Source organism: Andrena cerasifolii, chromosome 6 (genome assembly GCF_050908995.1).
Source record: "Andrena cerasifolii isolate SP2316 chromosome 6, iyAndCera1_principal, whole genome shotgun sequence".
Classification (NCBI taxonomy): Eukaryota; Metazoa; Arthropoda; class Insecta; order Hymenoptera; family Andrenidae; genus Andrena; species Andrena cerasifolii.
Genome location: NC_135123.1, coordinates 9,736,852 through 9,757,159, shown reverse-complemented (window position 1 = coordinate 9,757,159; position 20,308 = coordinate 9,736,852). Strand labels below are relative to the sequence as shown.

The 20,308-nt window shown below is 44.5% G+C and overlaps 4 protein-coding genes across 6 annotated transcripts; 2 read left to right on the top strand and 2 right to left on the bottom strand.

Moving 5' to 3' along the window:
- Positions 1–25: 25 nt before the first annotated feature.
- On the bottom strand, positions 26–3,136 carry LOC143369902 (ATP-binding cassette sub-family B member 10, mitochondrial). Of its 2 annotated transcripts, XM_076814372.1 has the most exons (4): positions 2,568–2,708; positions 2,125–2,463; positions 943–2,051; positions 26–490 (listed from the first exon to the last, which is right to left on the bottom strand). In XM_076814372.1, the coding sequence occupies exons 2-4, from the start codon at positions 2,396–2,398 to the stop codon at positions 230–232; spliced, it is 1,644 nt and encodes a 547-aa protein (XP_076670487.1). In that variant the 5' UTR covers positions 2,399–2,463; positions 2,568–2,708; the 3' UTR covers positions 26–229. The 2 variants fall into 2 exon arrangements, with proteins under 2 accessions (XP_076670487.1, XP_076670486.1); XM_076814371.1 differs by having other exon boundaries at positions 2,125–3,136.
- Positions 3,137–3,980: 844 nt separating this feature from the next.
- On the top strand, positions 3,981–12,280 carry Tor (serine/threonine-protein kinase Tor). Of its 2 annotated transcripts, none has more exons than XM_076814323.1 (7): positions 3,981–4,319; positions 4,417–10,704; positions 10,770–10,912; positions 10,993–11,133; positions 11,192–11,816; positions 11,898–12,078; positions 12,147–12,280. In XM_076814323.1, the coding sequence occupies exons 1-7, from the start codon at positions 4,307–4,309 to the stop codon at positions 12,160–12,162; spliced, it is 7,407 nt and encodes a 2,468-aa protein (XP_076670438.1). In that variant the 5' UTR covers positions 3,981–4,306; the 3' UTR covers positions 12,163–12,280. The 2 variants fall into 2 exon arrangements, with proteins under 2 accessions (XP_076670438.1, XP_076670439.1); XM_076814324.1 differs by having other exon boundaries at positions 3,981–4,346.
- Positions 12,281–12,669: 389 nt separating this feature from the next.
- On the bottom strand, positions 12,670–14,088 carry LOC143369926 (cytidine deaminase). The gene is made up of 2 exons (XM_076814435.1): positions 13,916–14,088; positions 12,670–13,357 (listed from the first exon to the last, which is right to left on the bottom strand). Exons 1-2 carry the CDS (start codon positions 13,950–13,952, stop codon positions 12,951–12,953), a joined length of 444 nt encoding a protein of 147 aa, XP_076670550.1. The 5' UTR covers positions 13,953–14,088; the 3' UTR covers positions 12,670–12,950.
- Positions 14,089–14,111: 23 nt separating this feature from the next.
- On the top strand, positions 14,112–19,998 carry Ube4b (Ubiquitination factor E4B). The gene is made up of 8 exons (XM_076814343.1): positions 14,112–15,231; positions 15,939–16,232; positions 16,301–16,705; positions 16,785–18,151; positions 18,247–18,394; positions 18,467–19,153; positions 19,231–19,552; positions 19,641–19,998. The coding sequence occupies exons 1-8, from the start codon at positions 15,208–15,210 to the stop codon at positions 19,703–19,705; spliced, it is 3,312 nt and encodes a 1,103-aa protein (XP_076670458.1). The 5' UTR covers positions 14,112–15,207; the 3' UTR covers positions 19,706–19,998.
- Positions 19,999–20,308: the final 310 nt, after the last annotated feature.

Genomic DNA, 20,308 nt, shown 5'->3' with positions numbered 1-20,308 from the left:
GAAATCATCATTAATTAAGACGTAATTAATAGATTGCAGAATAACACATTGTATTTCAACAATTAAATTAATAAAATTTACTAATTATTTATTACAAACATTATGTATTTTCTGTGACCTCTGTAAATTCTTATTTTAGGATCAATGAGATAATTCTCTGTTATCTCTGCTCCAATATATACACATAGATACATGTAATTGTACATTCATATTCATTGAACCTCAAAACTCAAGCAAAAGTTTGATGTTGGACTAGTTTATTAAAGTAACCGTCCTTTAAACTGATAAGCTCTTTGTATGTTCCAGTTTCTGCTACCTGCCCTTGATTCAAGACGACGATCTTATCAGCATTTCTTATTGTACTCAGCCTATGAGCTATAGTCAACACCGTTCGCCCTTTAACAGCTTTTTCCAAAGCGTTCTGCACAAAGTGTTCGCTCTCTGCGTCTAACGCACTTGTTGCTTCGTCCAGAATTAAGATTTTTGGCTCCTGGATAGAAATAAGATTTAAAAACCACTTTTAGGTACACAGTAGGGTGGCTCTTATTTATTCTTGGTAAATTTTTTTCAAGATTTTCTTCGGGGCACCCTTCAGAATAGTTCCAAATAATTAAAAAAAAATCCGTGTAAAGTTTGAGCTCGATCGGATAACGGGAAAGGGTCCCCCTGGGCCCTTAAACATTTAAATCATTGTTTAACAGCTCGCGAAGTCGATTTTATATAATATCCTCCAAGTTATTGATTAAATAAAAAAATGTGTCAAACAAAAGTTGTAGATCCGGACAAGGAGCGTCTTTTATGTCGTATTACTTTTTCTCGTGTGACAAACGGTTTTCGGATAAAGTCCGAAAAACTAAAAAAAGAGGGTGCCCCGAAGAAAATTCGAAAGTCGAAAATAAGAGCCACCCTAGTACACAGTTATCGGCTCATCAAGATTGTTACCTTTATCAATGCTCTGGCAATGGCGACTCTTTGCCTTTGCCCACCACTCAGAGTAACGCCTCTTTCCCCGACCACTGTGTCTAAACCTTCTGGCATAGTTTTCGTGAATTCCAGGACGTACGCGCGTCTTGCCACGTCTTCTACGTCACACTTCGTCGTATCCTCTGCCCCGTACAATATATTCTCCCTTATTGTACCGCTAAAGAGAACCGGCTCCTGAGAGACAACACTGATCTGCGATTTCACCCACGCAGGATCGAGAGATCTGAGATCGTGATTGTCTAAAAGTACACAACCCGAATCAGGGTCATAGAGTCTTAACAAAAGCGAGGCTACCGTAGACTTTCCAGACCCCGACGACCCAACAATAGCGATTACCATACACTTTGGGATCTGTAAATTGAAATTTTCCAAAACCCGTGCACCTCCTCTTGTAGGGTAGGCGAAATTGACGTTCTGGAATTTGATGTCACCGGACAGTTCCTTCTCCAGAATCTTACCACCCTGAATAGGTATCGCAGATTGTCTTTCAATCAATTCCGCCAAGCGTTCATTCGCGCCCAGTGCTTTGTTCAACTCGCTATAAAATGAGGACAATCCGTTTAAAGAGATCCCTACGTACGCCGCGTACATTATGAAGGCGCTTAAGCTGCCGACTGAAATGGACGAGTCATAGACCATAACTCCACCATAGTACAGAACGGAGAGGATAATCACATTTCCCGAGAGACCAGTTAATCCGTAAAATATTCCTTTGTACAGACTCTCTTTGTAGCACACTTTAAGGACATCTTCTAACTGCGCATTATAATGGTCAACTTCGCGCGTCTCTTTCCCGAAAGCTTTTACTGTCCTAATGTTACTGATTCTCTCCTCGGCTGTGGTATTCACTACCGCCAAGCTGTTTTGTATGTCTCTGGAAATTTTCTTTAAATAACGGCCGTAAACCACGGCCAAGCCAGCGATTGGCGGTACTATACCTAGACCGATTACAGCCAATTTAGGCGAGGCATAGAACATCATGGATACTCCGCTGATGGTCATAATTGCGGAGCGTAATCCGTCTGATACGTTGTTAGTCAACGAGGAGCTAATAAGTTGGGTATCTCCTGAAATCAATGTACAGAACAGATAGATGCGGTAGACCCTTAGCGTAGGAGAGTACTAAAAATAGATACATACCAGATATTCTACCAATGAGCTCTCCCGTTTTACACTTATCGAACATCGCTGTTTCTTGGCGAAGTATAGCAGCGTATAGTTGCTTCCTTAGAGATTGAGTGATTCTGTGCCCAGTAGTGGACATCAGGTACACTCTGCCGTAGTTACATATGCCCCCGAGCACGAACACTCCGAAGAAAATAGCGCAGAGCCGATTAAGGTTCTCTCTCATGTTCTCTTTGTCGCTGGAGTAGATAACGTCGATCAGTTTCCCTAAACAGAATGGGACTGCCATTGTGACAGTGGATGAGACCAACAAGAATGCTATGGCACCGAGTAATCTCCATTTCTCAGGCGCCGCTAGAATAATCAGATTTTTAAAGTCCGAGCTCTTCTTCGCTCTCGCAGCCGGGCGTGCGGTATAGTTCAAAGGCTTCGCTTCGAAAGCATCGGTTCCGCGATACCTTAGCGTAGAAAGTAAGCACGGCTTTCGGGGGCTCCTGATCGACGGCGTTAAACATGTATAAAATAATTGTTTACGTGCGGCCGTCAGTATACGATACTCGAATTTCTGTAGAGTGGTACTTGTCTTGAGGAACCCTTGGAGGAGTATCATTTTTTAATGCTAGCATAAGTGAGATAATTCACAAAACGAAAAGTCATCGAGAGGGGCTGTTTCATCATCGTTGGCTTGAGGTTGGAGTAACGTCGAAAGCGCGACTAAATATAACCGATCTCTTTAAGCCGAGAATTACATTCGATTTATGCTTCTTCCACATATTCATAGAATTGGTTAATAATTAATCGTTCGCCATTCATTCTAACTCCGTAGAGTAATCATTTTTTATCAGCTGAGTGTAAAAAAAATTGTGCCGAATGAAGAACAACTTGTTACAAACTAGGGATACCGTGTAATTACAGAGTATTTGATCTTTGCTTTGCTATGTATATCAGACATATTTTATAGAATAGTACAATACGAAATAAGTAAGCGTAAGTTTATTAAATATTAATTCATATTCTTTTCGTGGTTTGGATTTTGGTGAAACGTTCAGCGAACTATTTATGTTACGTTCTGGGCATTGGTAGGAATGATCCAATGGCGAGATTCGAATTCAAATTTTACGATTTCTTCTTTTATTATATCTGGAAAAGTATTCTAATAAAAGGAACATGTGGCCTCAAGCTTTACGTAAAAAGAAATAACGCTGATTTACGTTCAGAATAACCAAACCGTTGCATTACATCTAATTTCAAATCAAGTCGACTGTGGCCATTAATGTGATCGTATATATATATATATATAAATCAATGATTTTTAATATCTACTTCGTTAGTATTACGTAAGCATAGTAAGTAGAGTATTTTTAGAGCGACATAGATTTCCCATTTAATAACCATCACTAAATCGTTTCAATCCTCTGCGCGGAGATTTTCATAGTTTCGCGCGCTTTTTATTATAAGAGCTAGACGCGAATTAAGCGTAGAGGAGTGTCAACACGCACCTATATATATACAATATTCTGGGCGGTTGGGGGGGCGCCTCGCAGAGCGCACAATTCAGTTGAGCGGATCGTATTGACCCTGAAGTAAGAGTAAGGAGACTCATCTCTATATCCCAGCAGACAAAAGTTGGTCACGAAAAATGTTCCGTTTATCGCTAAGTTCGCCAAATGGAATAACTTGGACTTTGTCATCGCCATCTTGAATATTCGTCTCATAATACGTTACGTGCAGTGCGTTCCTTTTTGTCTCATCATTTGTCATTTACAATTTCAAGATGGCGACGACAAAGTCCAAGTTATTCCATTTGGCGAACATCCCCCCTATATGGAACATTTTTTCTGACCACTTTCAATCTAGGCAGATGAGTGTCTCCTTACTCTTACTTCGTGGTATTGACCAATGTTAAGGTTATGAACTCAACACAGTCCTCTCGGGGAACACACCTCTGTTTTTCTATATTTACTACAAGACCGCAGAATTAATGACACCGTCAATTCGAACGTCTGTGTGCGTGCATCTCTGCGCGTGTGTCTACACAGCGCATACAGCCTAAGTCGTAACGCGTTCGTCCTATAATTAGGGAGCATCAAAACATGAGAGAGCCGTGTGACAGACGACGCTCCGCAACAATGTAATTTAAGAGTCACTGAAATTCTGTTCCACGAAACGACCGTAAGCAACAGCGACAGTCACGAGAATGGTGTATCATGGTACGAAATTCGTGTAATGTCAAATAGGTATGTGGTTAGTAAGCACCGACTCACGCCTCCCTTAACCCTGCCTTACATTCGGTAACGTTCCTTTCAGACGTCATCGCGAGGAGATTGGTCAAAGTGAAGCTAAAAGATTGGCACTCCGATAAATTATTCACAATGTCGAGCACGCTTGTGCAGCAGTTCGTCCAGAGACTGAAATCTAGAAATGAAGAGGTCCGCAATAAAGCGGCGAGAGACCTCTGCCTCTATGTTAAGACGGAGCTGCGCGAGGTGTCGCAGGAAGAGATTACGAATTTCATGGATGATTTTAATCACCACATATTCGAGATGGTGTCCGGTTCAGACGTGAATGAGAAGAAAGGAGGTATATTAGCCATAGTTTGCCTTATCGGAGCCGATGTAGGAAACATTAACACACGGACCATAAGGTTCGCGAATTATCTGAGAAACCTGTTACCTTCGAACGATGTAGGGGTTATGGAGCTGGCCGCTAAAACCGTTGGAAAGCTGGCGTTAGTTTCTGGCACTTACACAGCCGAGTACGTAGAGTTCGAGGTGAAACGTGCCTTCGAGTGGCTCGGCGGGGACAGGCACGAGGGTAAGAGGCACGCCGCTGTACTCGTTTTAAGAGAACTCGCCGTTTCCATGCCGACGTATTTCTTCCAGCAAGTGACCCCGTTTTTTGAGCTTATATTTAATGCGATACGCGATCCAAAACCTGTGATAAGAGAAGGTGCTGTAGAAGCGTTGCGGGCTGCTTTAGTTGTTACGGCGCAGAGGGAAACTGCAAAGCAAATGCACAAGTCCCAGTGGTACAAGCAGTGCTACGACGAGATAGTTGCTGGATTCGAGGAAGTTTATACTAGAGAAAGGGGAGTTAACAAGGAAGATAGGATACACGGTTCGTTGTTGATATTGAACGAACTACTTAGATGTAGTAACATCCAGTGGGAAAGAAATTACGAAGCTCTGATGGAAAGATTAAATTGCTCCTCGCAGCAGAACGAGAATGACATACTGTCCTTAATGCCGCGACTGAAAACAACCATAGTATCTAAATGGTCGAATACTTCTCAGAATTCGTCTAGCTCTCAGCACACATTGTACCCGGCGCACGAATCCGCGGTGTGTCGTTGCTTGATGCAGGAGAGATTAGACGACATCTACAACGACGTGATGAATCAGAGAATATCCAGGAACCCGCACATTCAGCACGCCCTCATGATGTTGTTACCGAGACTAGCGGCGTTTAATGTAGAGAAGTTCACGAAGGACCATCTGAAGGAATCGCTGGGGTACCTCTTAATGACGTTACGTAGTCGGGAGAAGGATAGGTATGCCGCGTTTACTACCATTGGATTTATAGCGGTCGCGGTGGAGAACTCGATAAATCCTTATGTCCCCAAAATCATGGAAGTAATTAAGAGTTTGCTACCATCCAAAGAAACGTCCGCGAAGAAACGCGGCACTGCCTTGGAGCCAGCGGTATTCATTTGTATAACTCTACTTGGACATGCGGTTCGGGAAGTTATAATCGCCGATGTGAGGGATTTATTAGAATCCATGTTAACGACTGGACTAAGTTCGATTCTTACGACAACTCTTAGAGAGCTGGCTTATAGTGTTCCAGCGTTGAAACCTGATATATCTCAAGGCCTTCTGAGAATGTTATCTCAAGTTCTGATGCAGAAGCCCTTGAGACACCCTGGTGCTCCACGGATTCCAACTAGTCCGATTTCTGCCGGGCCGATGGAGGTGGACATTTCGTCTACGGTGTTGGCGCTGAAGACTCTTGGAACATTCAACTTCGATGGCAATCCACTTCTGCAGTTTGTAAGGAGATGCGCAGATCACTTCCTCACGTTTGAACAAGCCGAGGTTCGATTGGAGGCTGTAAGGACATGCTCGAGGCTGCTGCGATTGGCTTTAAATCAACCGGGGCTTACGGTGACCAACACGGTTTCTGTTGTTCTTGGGAAATTGCTAGTCGTAGGTATAACAGACACGGATCCTGATGTGAGGCTCTGGGTTCTGGCTTCCCTAGATGAATCTTTCGATATTCACCTAGCGCAAGCGGAGAACCTTTCCGCGCTGTTCATCGCAATGAATGATGAGATGTTCGAGATAAGGGAGCTAGCGATTCGCACGATTGGAAGATTGAGCACGATGAATCCAGCTTACGTTATGCCGTCTCTGCGCAAGACACTTATACAATTCTTAACAGAGTTGGAGCATTCAGGTATGGGTCGCAATAAGGAACAAGCTGCGCGTATGCTGGACCATTTGGTCGTCAGTGCACCAAGGCTCATAAGGCCATACATGGAGCCAATATTGAAAGTTCTCGTACCGAAGTTGAAGGAGCCTGAAGCAAACCCCGGTGTGATTCTAGCCATACTACGTGCTATCGGCGATCTAGCTGAAGTCAATGGTGCTGAAATGCAGCAATGGATGCCCGAGCTTCTCTCCATATTGCTCGAGATGCTGGTGGACGCTAGCTCTCCGGAAAAAAGGGGAGTCGCTTTATGGGTTCTTGGTCAACTAGTTGGAAGTACAGGGCATGTGGTGAAACCCTACATGCAGTATCCATCGTTACTAGATGTGCTGATAAATTTCTTGAAAACTGAACAGCAGCCCATTATCAGAAGGGAGACCATAAGAGTCCTTGGACTGCTAGGTGCTTTAGATCCTTACAAACATAAGATGAACCTTGGTCAAATAGATTCCCAATTGGACACACTTACGTCTATGGCTGACACTAAGAGCGAGGCTGAAAGTACTCAGGATTTAACAACCAGCGAAATGTTGGTGAACATGTCTTCGTCGACTTTAGAAGAATACTATCCAGCAATCGCCATAGCGACGCTTATGAGGATCATTCGCGATCCAACATTATCGCAACACCATACCATGGTCGTTCAAGCGGTAACTTTTATATTTAAAAGCTTAGGCATTAAATGTGTCCCGTACATCTCTCAAGTGATGCCAAGTTTCCTGAACGTGGTACGTACGGCTGACGTTAACTTCCGCGAGTACCTGTTCCAACAGCTAGCTATACTTATTGCCATTGTGAAACAGCATATTAGAAATTACTTGGACGACATATTCAATTTAATCAAAGAGTTCTGGACCGTGAACAGTCCGCTGCAAAGCACGCTGATACTTTTAGTCGAGCATATTGCTGTTGCACTGGGTGCGGAGTTCAAAATTTATTTGCCGCAGCTAATGCCGCAGATACTACGAGTACTAACTCACGATTCCAGTAAGGACCGATCAGTGACGGTGAAGCTTCTTCAAGCGCTTCAAAAGTTCGGAAACAATCTGGACAATTATCTTCACCTAGTCTTGCCGCCAATCGTGAAATTATTCCACGCTAATGATTGTCCAATAACTGTGAACAAAGTAGCCCTCGAAACAGTCGACCATTTAGCTGATACGTTGGATTTCACTGACTTTGCGTCTAGAATAGTTCATCCTCTGGTACGGACCCTAGACCAATGCCCAGAGCTACGAGTCATAGCAATGGACACATTGTGCGCCCTCGTGATCCAGTTAGGAAAGAAGTATCAGATTTTTATATCATTAGTACAGAAAGTTATGACGAAGCATAAGATTGTTAATCCGCGTTACGAAGTTCTAATCGATAAAATTTTGACAGAGACTACTGTAGCCGACGGCGAAGATTATTTATTAATGAGACACCGGCACGCGAGAAATAAGAATCGCGACTTGTCGTTAACGTCATCGGACACGACTACGATAAAGCGGTTACACGTGTCTGCCTCGAATCTTCAAAAGGCTTGGACAGCGACTAGAAGAGTGTCGAAGGATGATTGGCTCGAATGGTTAAGGAGCCTGTCGATCGGTTTGCTCAAGGAATCGCCATCCCCAGCGTTGAGATCTTGCTGGGCTCTCGCGCAAACGTATTCCCAATTACCCAGAGACTTATTTAACGCTGCCTTCGTTTCCTGCTGGACCGAGCTGGACCACACTTACAAATCAGAGCTAATACAGACTCTTCAGCAAGCGCTGATGGTTCCAGATCTCCCGGAGATAACGCAGACGATTCTAAACCTAGCCGAATTCATGGAACACTGCGACAAAGGCCCGCTACCCTTGGACAACAAGATTCTAGGTGAACGAGCCATGCACTGCAGAGCTTACGCGAAGGCTCTGCATTATAAAGAGGATGAATTCCACAAGAGCAGAAACAGCAACGTCTTCGAATCTCTAATTTCCATTAACAATAAACTTCAACAGAAGGAAGCAGCGGAAGGTCTGCTGGAGTACGTTATGAATCAGAATAATCAGCAAGATCTGAAGGTGCAAGTGCGCTGGTACGAGAAGCTGCACAACTGGGACAAGGCGTTGCAATTGTACAGAGAAAGATTGGAAAGTGACCCCGCAGATGTGGAGTCGACTCTGGGTGAAATGCGTTGCTTGGAAGCTCTCGGGGAATGGGGACAACTGCACGACGTGGCCACCAAACAGTGGTCGAATCAAAGCGACGAGACTAAGCAGAGGATGGCTAGAATGGCAGCAGCCGCAGCGTGGGGTTTAAGTCAATGGGAAAGCATGGAGAAGTACGTTTCACTGATACCAAAAGATTCTCAGGATGGTGCCTTCTATCGAGCAGTTTTAGCAATCCACGATGAGCAGTATAACGTCGCTCACCAGCTCATTGACAGTGCCAGAGATTTACTGGACACGGAGCTAACTGCCATGGCTGGCGAGAGTTATCAGAGAGCTTACAACGCCATGGTGGAAGTTCAAAAGCTAGCAGAGCTGGAAGAAGTGATACAATTCAAGCTAGTTCCGGAGAGAAGGTCGACCATTAAATCTATGTGGTGGGAGAGGCTCCAGGGTGGGCAGCGTATAGTCGAGGACTGGCAGAAGATCATACAGGTTCATACGTTAGTAGTTTCACCTCAGGACGATATGTACACGTGGCTGAAGTACGCGAGTCTCTGCAGAAAGAATGGTAGCTTAATGCTGTGCCATAAAACATTAGTTATGTTGCTTGGAGTAGATCCATCGCTAACAGCTGAGCAGCCTTTACCAACCACTCATCCTCAAGTCACTTTCGCTTATTGCAAGCACATGTGGGTAGCTAATAAACGAGAAGAGGCATATAGCCAGCTGCAGAGATTTGTGCAAACGTCCCTACAACCGACAACCGTGTCGGTGGTAAACCAAGACGATGAAAAACAGCAAGAAGTGAGAAAGAGATTGCTCGCCAGGTGTTACCTGAAACTTGGAGAATGGTTGGAAGCTTTACAAGGCATAAACGAGCATTCTATACCAGCTGTCCTGTCTTATTATGCCGCAGCTACGGAACACGATCCTGCTTGGTACAAAGCATGGCACGCCTTCGCGTACACTAACTTTGAGACGGTTCTATTTTATAAGCATCAGCAGGGAGACTCTAACGCCGAGGCTGTGCCAGGAAATGGAGCACGCAGCAACCTCTCCAGTTCACAGTATATATCCAAGTTTACTGTGCCAGCGGTAGAAGGATTCTTCAGGTCTATTAATCTCTCTCACGGAAACTCGCTACAAGATACGCTTCGATTACTGACACTGTGGTTCGACTATGGCCAGTGGCCAGAAGTGTACGAAGCTATCGTGGAAGGCATTCGGTTGATCGAGATCAATACCTGGCTCCAAGTAATTCCTCAACTTATAGCGAGGATAGATACGCCTAGAGCTTTAGTCGGTCGTTGCATACATCATCTTCTAATAGATATTGGAAAAACACATCCTCAAGCTTTGGTTTACCCCTTAACTGTTGCGTCGAAGAGCGCTAGTCACGCTAGGAAAACCGCTGCGAACAAAATCCTCAAGAGCATGTGCGAACATAGCCCGACTCTGGTGCAGCAAGCGATGATGGCCAGTGACGAGCTAATTAGAGTTGCGATCCTCTGGCATGAACTGTGGCACGAAGGGTTAGAAGAAGCCAGTAGATTATACTTTGGGGAAAGAAATGTTCGAGGAATGTTCGACACGTTGGAACCCTTGCACGCCATGCTGGAAAGAGGGCCGCAGACCTTGAAAGAAACATCTTTCAATCAAGCGTACGGTAGAGATCTAATGGAGGCGCAGGAATGGTGTCACAGATATAAGACTTCGCGTAACGTTAGGGATTTAAATCAAGCTTGGGATTTATATTATCATGTCTTTAGAAGAATATCGCGGCAGTTGCCGCAGTTAACTAGCTTAGAGCTCCAATACGTCAGTCCAAAGTTGCTTCTTTGCAGGGACTTAGAACTGGCCGTGCCAGGGAGCTATAGTCCTGGCCAGCCGATAGTCAGAATAGCGAGTATACATAGTTCTATGCAAGTAATAACGAGCAAACAGCGACCACGAAAGTTGTGCATAAAAGGTCAGTCTTTACATTTCAACGAGCAAGGGACGGAGCACATAATTCCCAATATCTGAAATTTCCAGGTAGCAATGGCAAAGATTACATGTTCCTCTTGAAGGGGCACGAGGATCTCAGACAAGATGAACGTGTGATGCAGCTATTTGGTCTAGTCAATACCCTTTTATTACACGATCCGGATACGTTCAGAAGAAACCTTACTATTCAGGTAAGCGTCTTAAAGGGCACGAAGTTTTGTGATAATTTTCTAACGTAGGGTGTATCCAATCGAACAAATTCTACTTTCAGAGGTACGCTGTGATCCCGCTGTCTACGAACAGTGGATTAATCGGTTGGGTGCCACACTGCGATACATTGCACACACTGATCAGAGATTACAGGGAGAAGAAGAAAATACTGTTAAACATAGAGCACAAGATAATGCTACGAGTGAGTATTCAAAGCACCATGTCCACTGTGCGATTCAACTAAAACACCTAATTTCTAGATGGCTCCAGGCTACGACCATCTCATGCTCATGCAGAAGGTGGAAGTGTTTGAGCATGCACTGGAGCATACGCATGGTGATGATCTATCGCGGCTTCTCTGGCTGAAATCGCCATCGAGCGAGGTATGGTTCGATCGTAGGACAAATTACACGCGCTCCCTCGCTGTGATGTCTATGGTGGGGTATATTCTTGGACTTGGGGACCGACACCCATCGAATCTGATGCTGGACCGTTTAAGCGGAAAGATATTGCACATTGACTTTGGGGATTGCTTCGAAGTGGCTATGACCCGCGAGAAGTTCCCCGAGAAGATACCCTTCAGGTTGACTCGAATGTTAATTAACGCGATGGAAGTGACGGGAATTGAGGGCACGTATAGGAGGACGTGCGAGTCAGTGATGTCGGTGCTGCATCGGAACAAAGACAGCTTGATGGCGGTGTTAGAGGCGTTCGTCTACGATCCACTTCTGAACTGGCGATTAATGGATCATGCTGCACCGAAAGGCAAAAGGTCTGACGCTCAAGGGATGAGCGCCAGCAGCAATCAAGAGCACAGCGATACATTGGATTCCTTAACCGCCACGTTGCCAAAGAAAGGAGTTCCCTGTAGCGTTGAAAACGGAGGTAAACTATTCGTTGAACAGCCGGCTTTCATTTACCGTTAGTGTATAGTACAGAAGTAAAAGCAAATTTACCTTTACAAAGCTGACACGAACCAACCAGAGGCACTGAACAAGAAAGCTCTAACCATCATAACAAGAGTGAGGGACAAACTAACAGGGCGCGACTTCTCCCACGAAGAAACGCTAAGTGTCCAACGTCAGGTTGACCTTTTGATTCAGCAAGCTACCAACAATGAGAACTTATGTCAATGCTATATCGGATGGTAATTTCATGCACCCCTAACCAGCAAGCTCCCGTTGTACAACAAACTAAAATTCTCTCCGATTGCAGGTGCCCGTTCTGGTAAACCTGAATCCCCCGTGGAGATTCCGGATATGTACTGCGTGCAGTCTCGTTCCTGTATTTGCATTTCTATTACTTTATTGTACATATATAAAGTATGTTATTACATCGATTGTATATAATATCCATGTTACTTCTGCTTATCGAGTACAATGTATATTAGAAAACACGACACGCTTCAGTAATCGCATGGTAATCAATTACAGTCGTAGATACGGTTCTTTCCTTTTTATACGCAAACATGAGAGAAGATGAATCGGAAGAATAACATGACAGCAGTGGCGGATTTAACAGGGCGGCCGATGAGCAGTTGCCGCCTGGGCTCCCGCCCAGAAGGCCCCCCAGGGCCCCATCTTTAATAAAATTATAATTTTATCCAAACTATATTTTCTCTGTACTACTACACTAAGACCGTTTTTATTAAACTACCTCTTCATTTTCCTGAAAAAATGGGCCCCTCAGAACGTTTCCTACCTGGGCCTTTTATCTTAAATCCGCCACTGCATGACAGTAAGTAATAAAACCTTTTTTCTCGTGAATTGTTTTTACACCCGTCGAAGCTTTGTATAGAAACCGACACTTCAATTATTTACTTACGATTAGATAGATACATTGACATTATTATAGGTACATTTATATAATGTAATATTAATTGTATGCTTTTGACATTGAAGATAACAATCTCTTAGTAAAAAGAAAGAAAGGAATAATGTTTCTTATCTCAATATTGCACTAAGAATTCTTCCAGAAATGAATGTATAAAGTACGGCCCTTCTTTTTGCCGCAGATTTATTAGAATACATTTATATTCCCTAATCCGAAGGCACGAGGTAAGAGATCACTCACTGTCATTCGCAGTACACTTTTCATGTTAGATTCAGCCATGTAAACCGGTATATCACCAAACTCTGCGATGGCTTGCCTACAGAAACCGCACGGCGTGACAAAGGTATCGTCCCCGTTATCAGCTACTACAGCTAACGCTGTGAACTTTCTTTTTCCCTCCGACACTGCTTTCCCGATGGCCACTCTCTCGGCGCATGTTGAAACAGGGTAGGACGAGTTCTCTACGTTGCATCCCGTTGAAATGGTCCCATCGTTGCAGAGCACCGCAGCTCCAACTTTGAATTTACTATAGGGTGAATAAGAATGCTCGCGTGCAGCACCACTCTCTTTTATCAGATTCTGAATATCTGGTTCTAGAAACATATTAAACATTCACGTACTGTTAGCAACAATGCCTTTTTCTGTTAGTAAAGTGAAAGAAATTTTCAATTTAATGTATTTATCTTAAATCGTAAAAATGTGTGCACAATCTTTTTCGGTAATTTATTCTAAAAAGAGAGAATCGAATTTCCCGCCGTGTTAGCCATATTTCGACGGGAAAATTTGAACGGAGTAAGCGATTAATGTTACATAACGACAGAACTATTTTCCTTATTTGAAAATTAACGTATCATCGAATCTGCACGGAATAATGTTTAGAAGTACGTGTTTTAAGCGCAAGTATATATTTCAATAATTAAGATAGATGGGTAATAATGGTTTACGATCGTTTATACGGTAAATATGTACCACAATCTCTCGAGCGAAGTGATTCCTACGATATAAATGTTTCCTACAAGCTTGCAGAAAGAAATTACGCTAAAGCGCAACAAGTATATCGCGGTCACAGATGTCACGGTGACAGAAGACGGATGGAGGGACGATCACAGATAACGAAATAGCAAGTGTCAACGTGACAGCGTTACGTTTACCTAGAGCTGCGAAATTAATAATCTTTTCTTTACACATCCTGGTTACAAATTGTTAAACGATCGTGTCCGGTGCGCGCTCAACTACGACTGCTTCACCTAATTGTACTTTTAATTTTAAGAAAGATAAGGCCCGTGTTTTGCACAACGGATGCGACACCACTTAAGAGATAATATTGAAAAAATTACTGTGCTTCCAACCTAACCTTACTTCAGGTGCTTCAGCAAAGGTTAAATTGTATATAGACACGCGCAGGTAACTGAAACGAGATACTTTCGAAACATTTCGTATCGAAAACTGCAAAATACTCCACGATTCGCGCGTTATCGCATCGTAAACATATATCGAAAGGTAAATTCGTACTATATATAAAAACGTTCGAAATACACTGTGCTGATGGATCTATAGACTGCAAAAAAATTTACCGTAGTGGGCATTAACACAGGTACAATTTTAAGTAACTTTTCTCTTTAGAAGCGCGATAAGAATATTAAGAAACACATTTACAGTGCTTTGACCTGCATACGCATCAGGACCCGCATAATAAAAAAAGCGCGCGCAGTTCAAATCATGGAACAACTTCGCCCAACGCTTAGACCTGTTTCGCCCCTTTTGGGTCTCGAAATGGTATCATTGTGTCTGTATTATAATTATCAGATACAAAATGGAGTTTATAACCGTGCACGACACTAAAAAGCGGTATATTTATTTCTGCGAAAAGTTTATCGCCTCTCCAGCCGCGTAGTGGATTCAGGCTTCAAAGAGTAGACCGCGAACGCGTGAAATTCGTAGCGGATCTGAAAGTAGTAGGAGCGGAGCATGTAAGCAGCTAAACTCCGCGGATCGCGGCAGGATAATTATTCGAGCATGACGGCGTTAGCGTGTCGATGCAGATACGATTTTAAGTGGAATCGCCCGTTAAGCGCGTGTCGCCCCGCGCTCCTGCTGTGCCATGCATCCCGGTCGAACGTAATTTGACGTGGAAAGTAGTTGCCGTTATCGACAGGAGGGAGCGCCCTAACGGCCTGTTAGTTGCTCAGCTGTTTTGAAGAATCGACGCAGCCTAGCAGTGATTGTCCGTAACGCGGCGTGGAATCGCTGCTTTCACGTCCAAACGCAAACAGATGTGGAGTGACTGTCCAAATTTTTGACATATCTCGTCCAGGATCCTCCAAAAGCCACGAGCACCATTCTTTTCTACAGGGCATTCCGTAGCACGGTGGACCGTGAACGGCTGCGCGGCCGAAACTTATCGATAGGTTAAGAGAGATCGAAAGCAAAACAAGGGATCGCCATGAGCGAGCTAAGCCAAGAGGAAGTGAGTACACCAAATCCACCGTTTTCAATCCGTTGCCCCGACCAGCGGGGCCCCGTTTTGTTGTCGCCCGCTGGCCGCGCTCGCTGGCCTCGCTCGCCCCCCTCGGATGCTCACGCGAGAATTCCACCGCGGCCAGAAACGTCCGCTGGAAAACGATGAGAAAAAACAATGCAATAAAAGAGTGGTCTCCTCAACGACAGATTAACCGTGAATTAATTGTTGCTCCGAACGGCCAACCGCGGTTCAAATAATTATGTAACGTTAACGGGTTAAAGCTTATTCTCTTTCTTAGGGATGAAACGTTTTAAGGGGGTGTTGCTTCTTTGTTACTGACTAGTGCAGTCGTTCGCGTTTTTTTTATAACATAAACGAAAATTCTCCGCTTGGTAGTTTGAATCTGTGTTGGAGGATTTTGCGTCAGGGATTTACTCTCTTTGAGAGTCGCATGCTCCGTTGTTCTTTGTACTCTTTGTCTTTGTTGAAAATGTGACAAGGCTTTGTTCGAGGCATTGCCTTGTACCTTTCAGTTTCCATTGTGTTATTTAATTAAACTCGAGCAAATAAATTTACGAATGAATAATAAGTATCTAAAGTGGAGTACACTACGGATATTTTTGCCAAGCTGTTGCACTTTATGCTACATTATTCATTTCAGAGTATTAAGTGGTTCAGTAAGAAATATCTAATCTCGTGTGTTCCAATTGCAGGTAAGAAGAAGGCGAATGGCCCGTCTAGCAGGTTTAGATAACATTAGTTCTACACCCACTCTGGCTCACAATGCCGGCCCAGTTTCTCCGAATATACCGGGTCCGTCGAAAGCATTCACGGGGCAAATAATATCTCCGTCTAAGCAACAGCAACTTCAGAATCCCGAGATGCCGATGGAAGTAGAAGAAAGTAACGAGAAGCAGTGTAACACTTCCGGCGTGGACGTAGATTCTGGAATCGAGAATATGGAAGTGGAGGAGTCCGATAGGAAAGATTCGAAATCGAGATCACGCGTAAGCGCCGCTGATAATTTCAAGGGTGCAGGAATATTTATAGTTCTTATGTTGGCTTTCCTTTTCAGACTACGAGTTCTAGTACAGAGGTAACTATGGAACAAATACATTCTGTCATTTCGCGCGTATTATGCATATCATGGAAAGAATCCGCAGAAGGCACCATATTTCTACCGCAAACGGCGTCACACGCGTTAACGCAAAAGCTCGTGGATGCCACGGAGATCATCAACGAAGGGTTAATGGAGATTTTGTGCATGTTTACGAGAGGCGACGACCCTTTAAAAGAAATTAATGCAGATATGTCATCGGATCGGGAGGACAGCCCTAACAGCCAAGCGAGTCCTTTGTTGAGCCCTATCGCGACTCTTTGCCGTTGTGATATTTGTTGTAAATCGTCGCAACCTAAGAGTCTCCTTTATTTATTAGATTGTTACACAAGAGTTGCCACGGAAGAACGAAATCACCCAAAGGTATGGCTGATCTTGTTTAATTAATGGAACCACCTGCGTCAGCGCAACATGCGACACTGTTCTTTCGTTTTGTAAACAGAAATCAAGCACACCGCCACTTTCTGACGTGCTGGCAGTTCTAAGGGCACAGTGCGTTCAATATTCCACTCTTGTGCTGCAAGGCCTAGTCGGTATTCCTCAATCCTCGGCGACGCATCACTTGTCCATGATACCGCTCTTATACCCCGTGCTCTCTCAGAGTTTACCACGGGGTTACTTACACGAGCTGGTGGCGAGAACGCATACGAATCCAGGGTTATTTAACAAAATCTTTACCCCGCTCTTGCAAGGCTTGTACCTTTCGATGCAGCAGGGTAGCCTGGTCGGAAACACGCACCGAAGACCGATCGACGCGCTAGAAGAGCTGATAGAAATTCGTTGCGGACCCAGCAGCAATATACGGCCGATCTGCCGCCTAATTACCCATCAAATTCAATTTCTGCCCGACATTATGACATCGGCGGCCGGCCGAGAACTGACGGTGACGTCTTTCCTTGGACCATTCCTTTCGGTGTCGGTGTTCGCCGAAGACCAGCCGACCGTGGCCGAGAAGTTCTTCAGCGGGAACCCGTTCGTCGACAAATCGATGAACTTGACGCTGCAGCAAGAGCTGGAGAGCACCAGAACGTCTCTTCATAAGATGCTGCACGCGATACTCGCCAACAGCAATTGCCGCGACTCTATGCTGACGTATCTGGCGACGTTATTGCGCCACAACGAGAAACGTGCTCAAATACAAACGGAAGAGTTCTCCCTTGCCGGGGACGGGTTCATGTTGAACCTGCTCTCGGTCCTGCAAATGCTCTCCGTGAAAATCAAATTGGACACGATCGATCCAGTGTACCCCTTCCATCCGTCGAGCTTCGTCGACATTAAGAACGACACGCGGCTGAAGCTCACATCCCACGAAGTTGCCGAATGGCTGAAACATTTGGAGAGGACGCACAAGTGGGTGGAGACAAAGTTCCCGACGCAATGTTGGTTCCTTACACTACATTGTCACCATATAGCGTTGTTACCGGCTTTACAGAAATACCAGAGAAAGCTGAAGACTCTGCGCGACGTGCAGAAAATGCTCGATGATCTGCAAGCCACCGAGCCGCAGTGGAAAGACACGCCTTTCGCGGGTCGAAACAAAGAGTTGATAAAACGTTGCAAAGAGCAGCTGAAGCAGCTTGGCAAATCCAAGTCGTGCACGGACGCTGGATTGATCGATCCTGTCCTGTTGAGAAGGTGCTTGCATTTTTACATTTCTGTGGCGGAGGTTCTGCTGAGCTTATTGACGCAGACCCCGCCAGGCAACCCTCTTCCCGAGCTTCCTTTACCTCAAGAGGTCCCGCAGAAGTTCACAGCGCTACCAGAATGGTACGTCGAGGATATCGCGGAGTTTTTGTTATTCACTCTCCAGTAAGTACTACTTTACATAACTTACGCAACGTTGAACGAGACGAGGGAGGGGCATTTGTAATTTGTACCGTTATTATGTTCAATATTCTTTGTAGATTTAGTCCTGGCGTAGTGGCGAGTAACATGGACAACTCACTCATCACATGGTTGCTAGTTGTAGTATGTACGCCACATTGTATACGAAATCCATATTTAATAGCGAAAATTATCGAAGTGCTGTTCGTGATAAATCCCAGCGTGCAGGTAATTCTTATCTACAATGATAAATGGAATTCTGACCAGATCGTAACTTGTTGTATGAAATATCTGCTTCAGGGACGAACTGAATCGCTCCATGACCAAGTAATGGCGCACCCTATATCGAAAATGCTACTGGCGTCTTATTTAATGAAATTCTATACCGATGTTGAAACGACCGGCTCTAGCTCCGAGTTTTACGATAAATTCTCGATTCGTTATCACATTAGTCTAATATTGAAATCGATGTGGGACAGTCCGGTGCATCGGGAGTCGATCATTAATGAGAGCAATAATGGCAAGCAATTCGTGAAGTTCATTAACATGTTAATGAACGACACTACCTTTTTACTCGATGAAAGTTTAGAGTCGTTGAAGCGTATCCACGAAATACAAGAACTGATGTCTGATCTTAGAGCGTGGGCAGCGCTAACGCGCGAACAACAGCACTCGCGGATGAGACAATTAGCCGCTGACGAAAGACAAGCCAGGTCGTATCTCACCCTGGCCAAGGAGACTGTCGCCATGTTTCATTATTTGACGGTCGACATCACGGAACCGTTCTTACGGCCAGAATTGGTGGGAAGGCTGTGTGCCATGTTGAACTTCAATCTGCAGCAGTTGTGCGGCCCTAAATGCAAAAATCTAAAAGTACGAAAGCCGCAGAAGTACGGATGGGAGCCGAGAGCACTGCTCAGCCAATTGGTCGACATATATTTGCACCTCGACTGCGACAACTTCGCGGCTGCCTTGGCCAGTGACGAAGTAAGTAACGGAGGCGTAGCTGGTACACTATTAGGTAACGAAACGTTCATTGTTCTAACGGAGCGCCACCATTCCAGCGCTCGTTCTGCAAGGAATTGTTCACCGACGCTGCGAACAGGCTAGAAAGATCGGTGATCAAAACCACCACGGAGATAGAACGATTCATAGCGCTCGCTGAACGGGCCGCAATCATCGCCAGGGACAATCGTGCCCGCGACGAAGACTACGGCGACGCGCCTGAAGAGTTCCGGGATCCGCTTATGGACACGCTCATGGAAGAGCCTGTCAAACTTCCGTCTGGTATCGTTATGGACAAAGCAGTAATTATCAGACACCTCCTTAATAGTGCCACGGACCCTTTCAGCCGACAGCCACTCACCGAAGATATGCTTACGCCAAGTAAGTCCTAGTCTCTTTTCTGCTATTATTTATGACGCGCTTTGGCCAGCGAAATATGTAATCAAATTCTTTTGCAACGCGCTTTCAGTGCTCGACTTAAAAGAGAGGATATCCACGTGGAAACAGCAAAAGAAAAAGTCGACGAATATATAAATTGTGATTCCAATGCACCAACGATCCACTTCATGGAAACATCACGGTTATTGCGTAGCTGATGTCGTTACTACACGATACATTTCACCAACCCATAGATGTATCATTCTCGTGTGGTAAATGAGTATACATATAGTGCAATTGATCTCGCTATTGTGCAAATATTGCGCTCAATAAATTTACGGTTTTTATACATTAAACGTTGAAACAGACTGCAGCTAGGTGACTGCCAACATTACTCCAAGAATACTTTAAAAAAAAAATGAAAGAAACGGAAAAAAAACAAACAAAAACTTGTAAATAATTGCTGGCTGATACCGGCTAGCATACCCAGAGAAATTAAAATCTTATTCACAAACTTTAGCACTTGTTCCTTTGTACGTACTCTGGTGCACGTGGCTGCGGGTGATTACGTTAAAGACACACCCCCGCGTTCGATCTTAAAACGAAGGGACAGCATGTCGAGTGGCATAGAATTAGGGAACATTTAACGGTTCGTCTCAGACTTCCATTCAGAAATTCGGTTAATTTATGAACGGAGCGACGTTGCTCGATGCAAAAATTTGTCCACGAGGTTTGTATGATATATTGATGAACGAAAGT

Coding starts and splice junctions, on each gene's coding strand:
- LOC143369902 (XM_076814371.1), bottom strand. CDS start 2,719: ATGATACTCCTCCAAGGGTTCCTCAAGACAAGTACCACTCTACAGAAA. Junction 2,052..2,124: donor GCTCATTGGTAGAATATCTG/GTATGTATCTAT, acceptor CATTGATTTCAG/GAGATACCCAACTTATTAGC. Junction 491..942: donor TTGCCAGAGCATTGATAAAG/GTAACAATCTTG, acceptor ATTTCTATCCAG/GAGCCAAAAATCTTAATTCT.
- Tor (XM_076814323.1), top strand. Junction 10,705..10,769: donor ACGAAAGTTGTGCATAAAAG/GTCAGTCTTTAC, acceptor TGAAATTTCCAG/GTAGCAATGGCAAAGATTAC. Junction 11,134..11,191: donor AGCACAAGATAATGCTACGA/GTGAGTATTCAA, acceptor CCTAATTTCTAG/ATGGCTCCAGGCTACGACCA.
- LOC143369926 (XM_076814435.1), bottom strand. CDS start 13,952: ATGTGTAAAGAAAAGATTATTAATTTCGCAGCTCTAG. Junction 13,358..13,915: donor TATTAATTTCGCAGCTCTAG/GTAAACGTAACG, acceptor ATATGTTTCTAG/AACCAGATATTCAGAATCTG.
- Ube4b (XM_076814343.1), top strand. CDS start 15,208: ATGAGCGAGCTAAGCCAAGAGGAA. Junction 15,232..15,938: donor GCGAGCTAAGCCAAGAGGAA/GTGAGTACACCA, acceptor TTCCAATTGCAG/GTAAGAAGAAGGCGAATGGC. Junction 16,233..16,300: donor ATTCGAAATCGAGATCACGC/GTAAGCGCCGCT, acceptor TTTCCTTTTCAG/ACTACGAGTTCTAGTACAGA.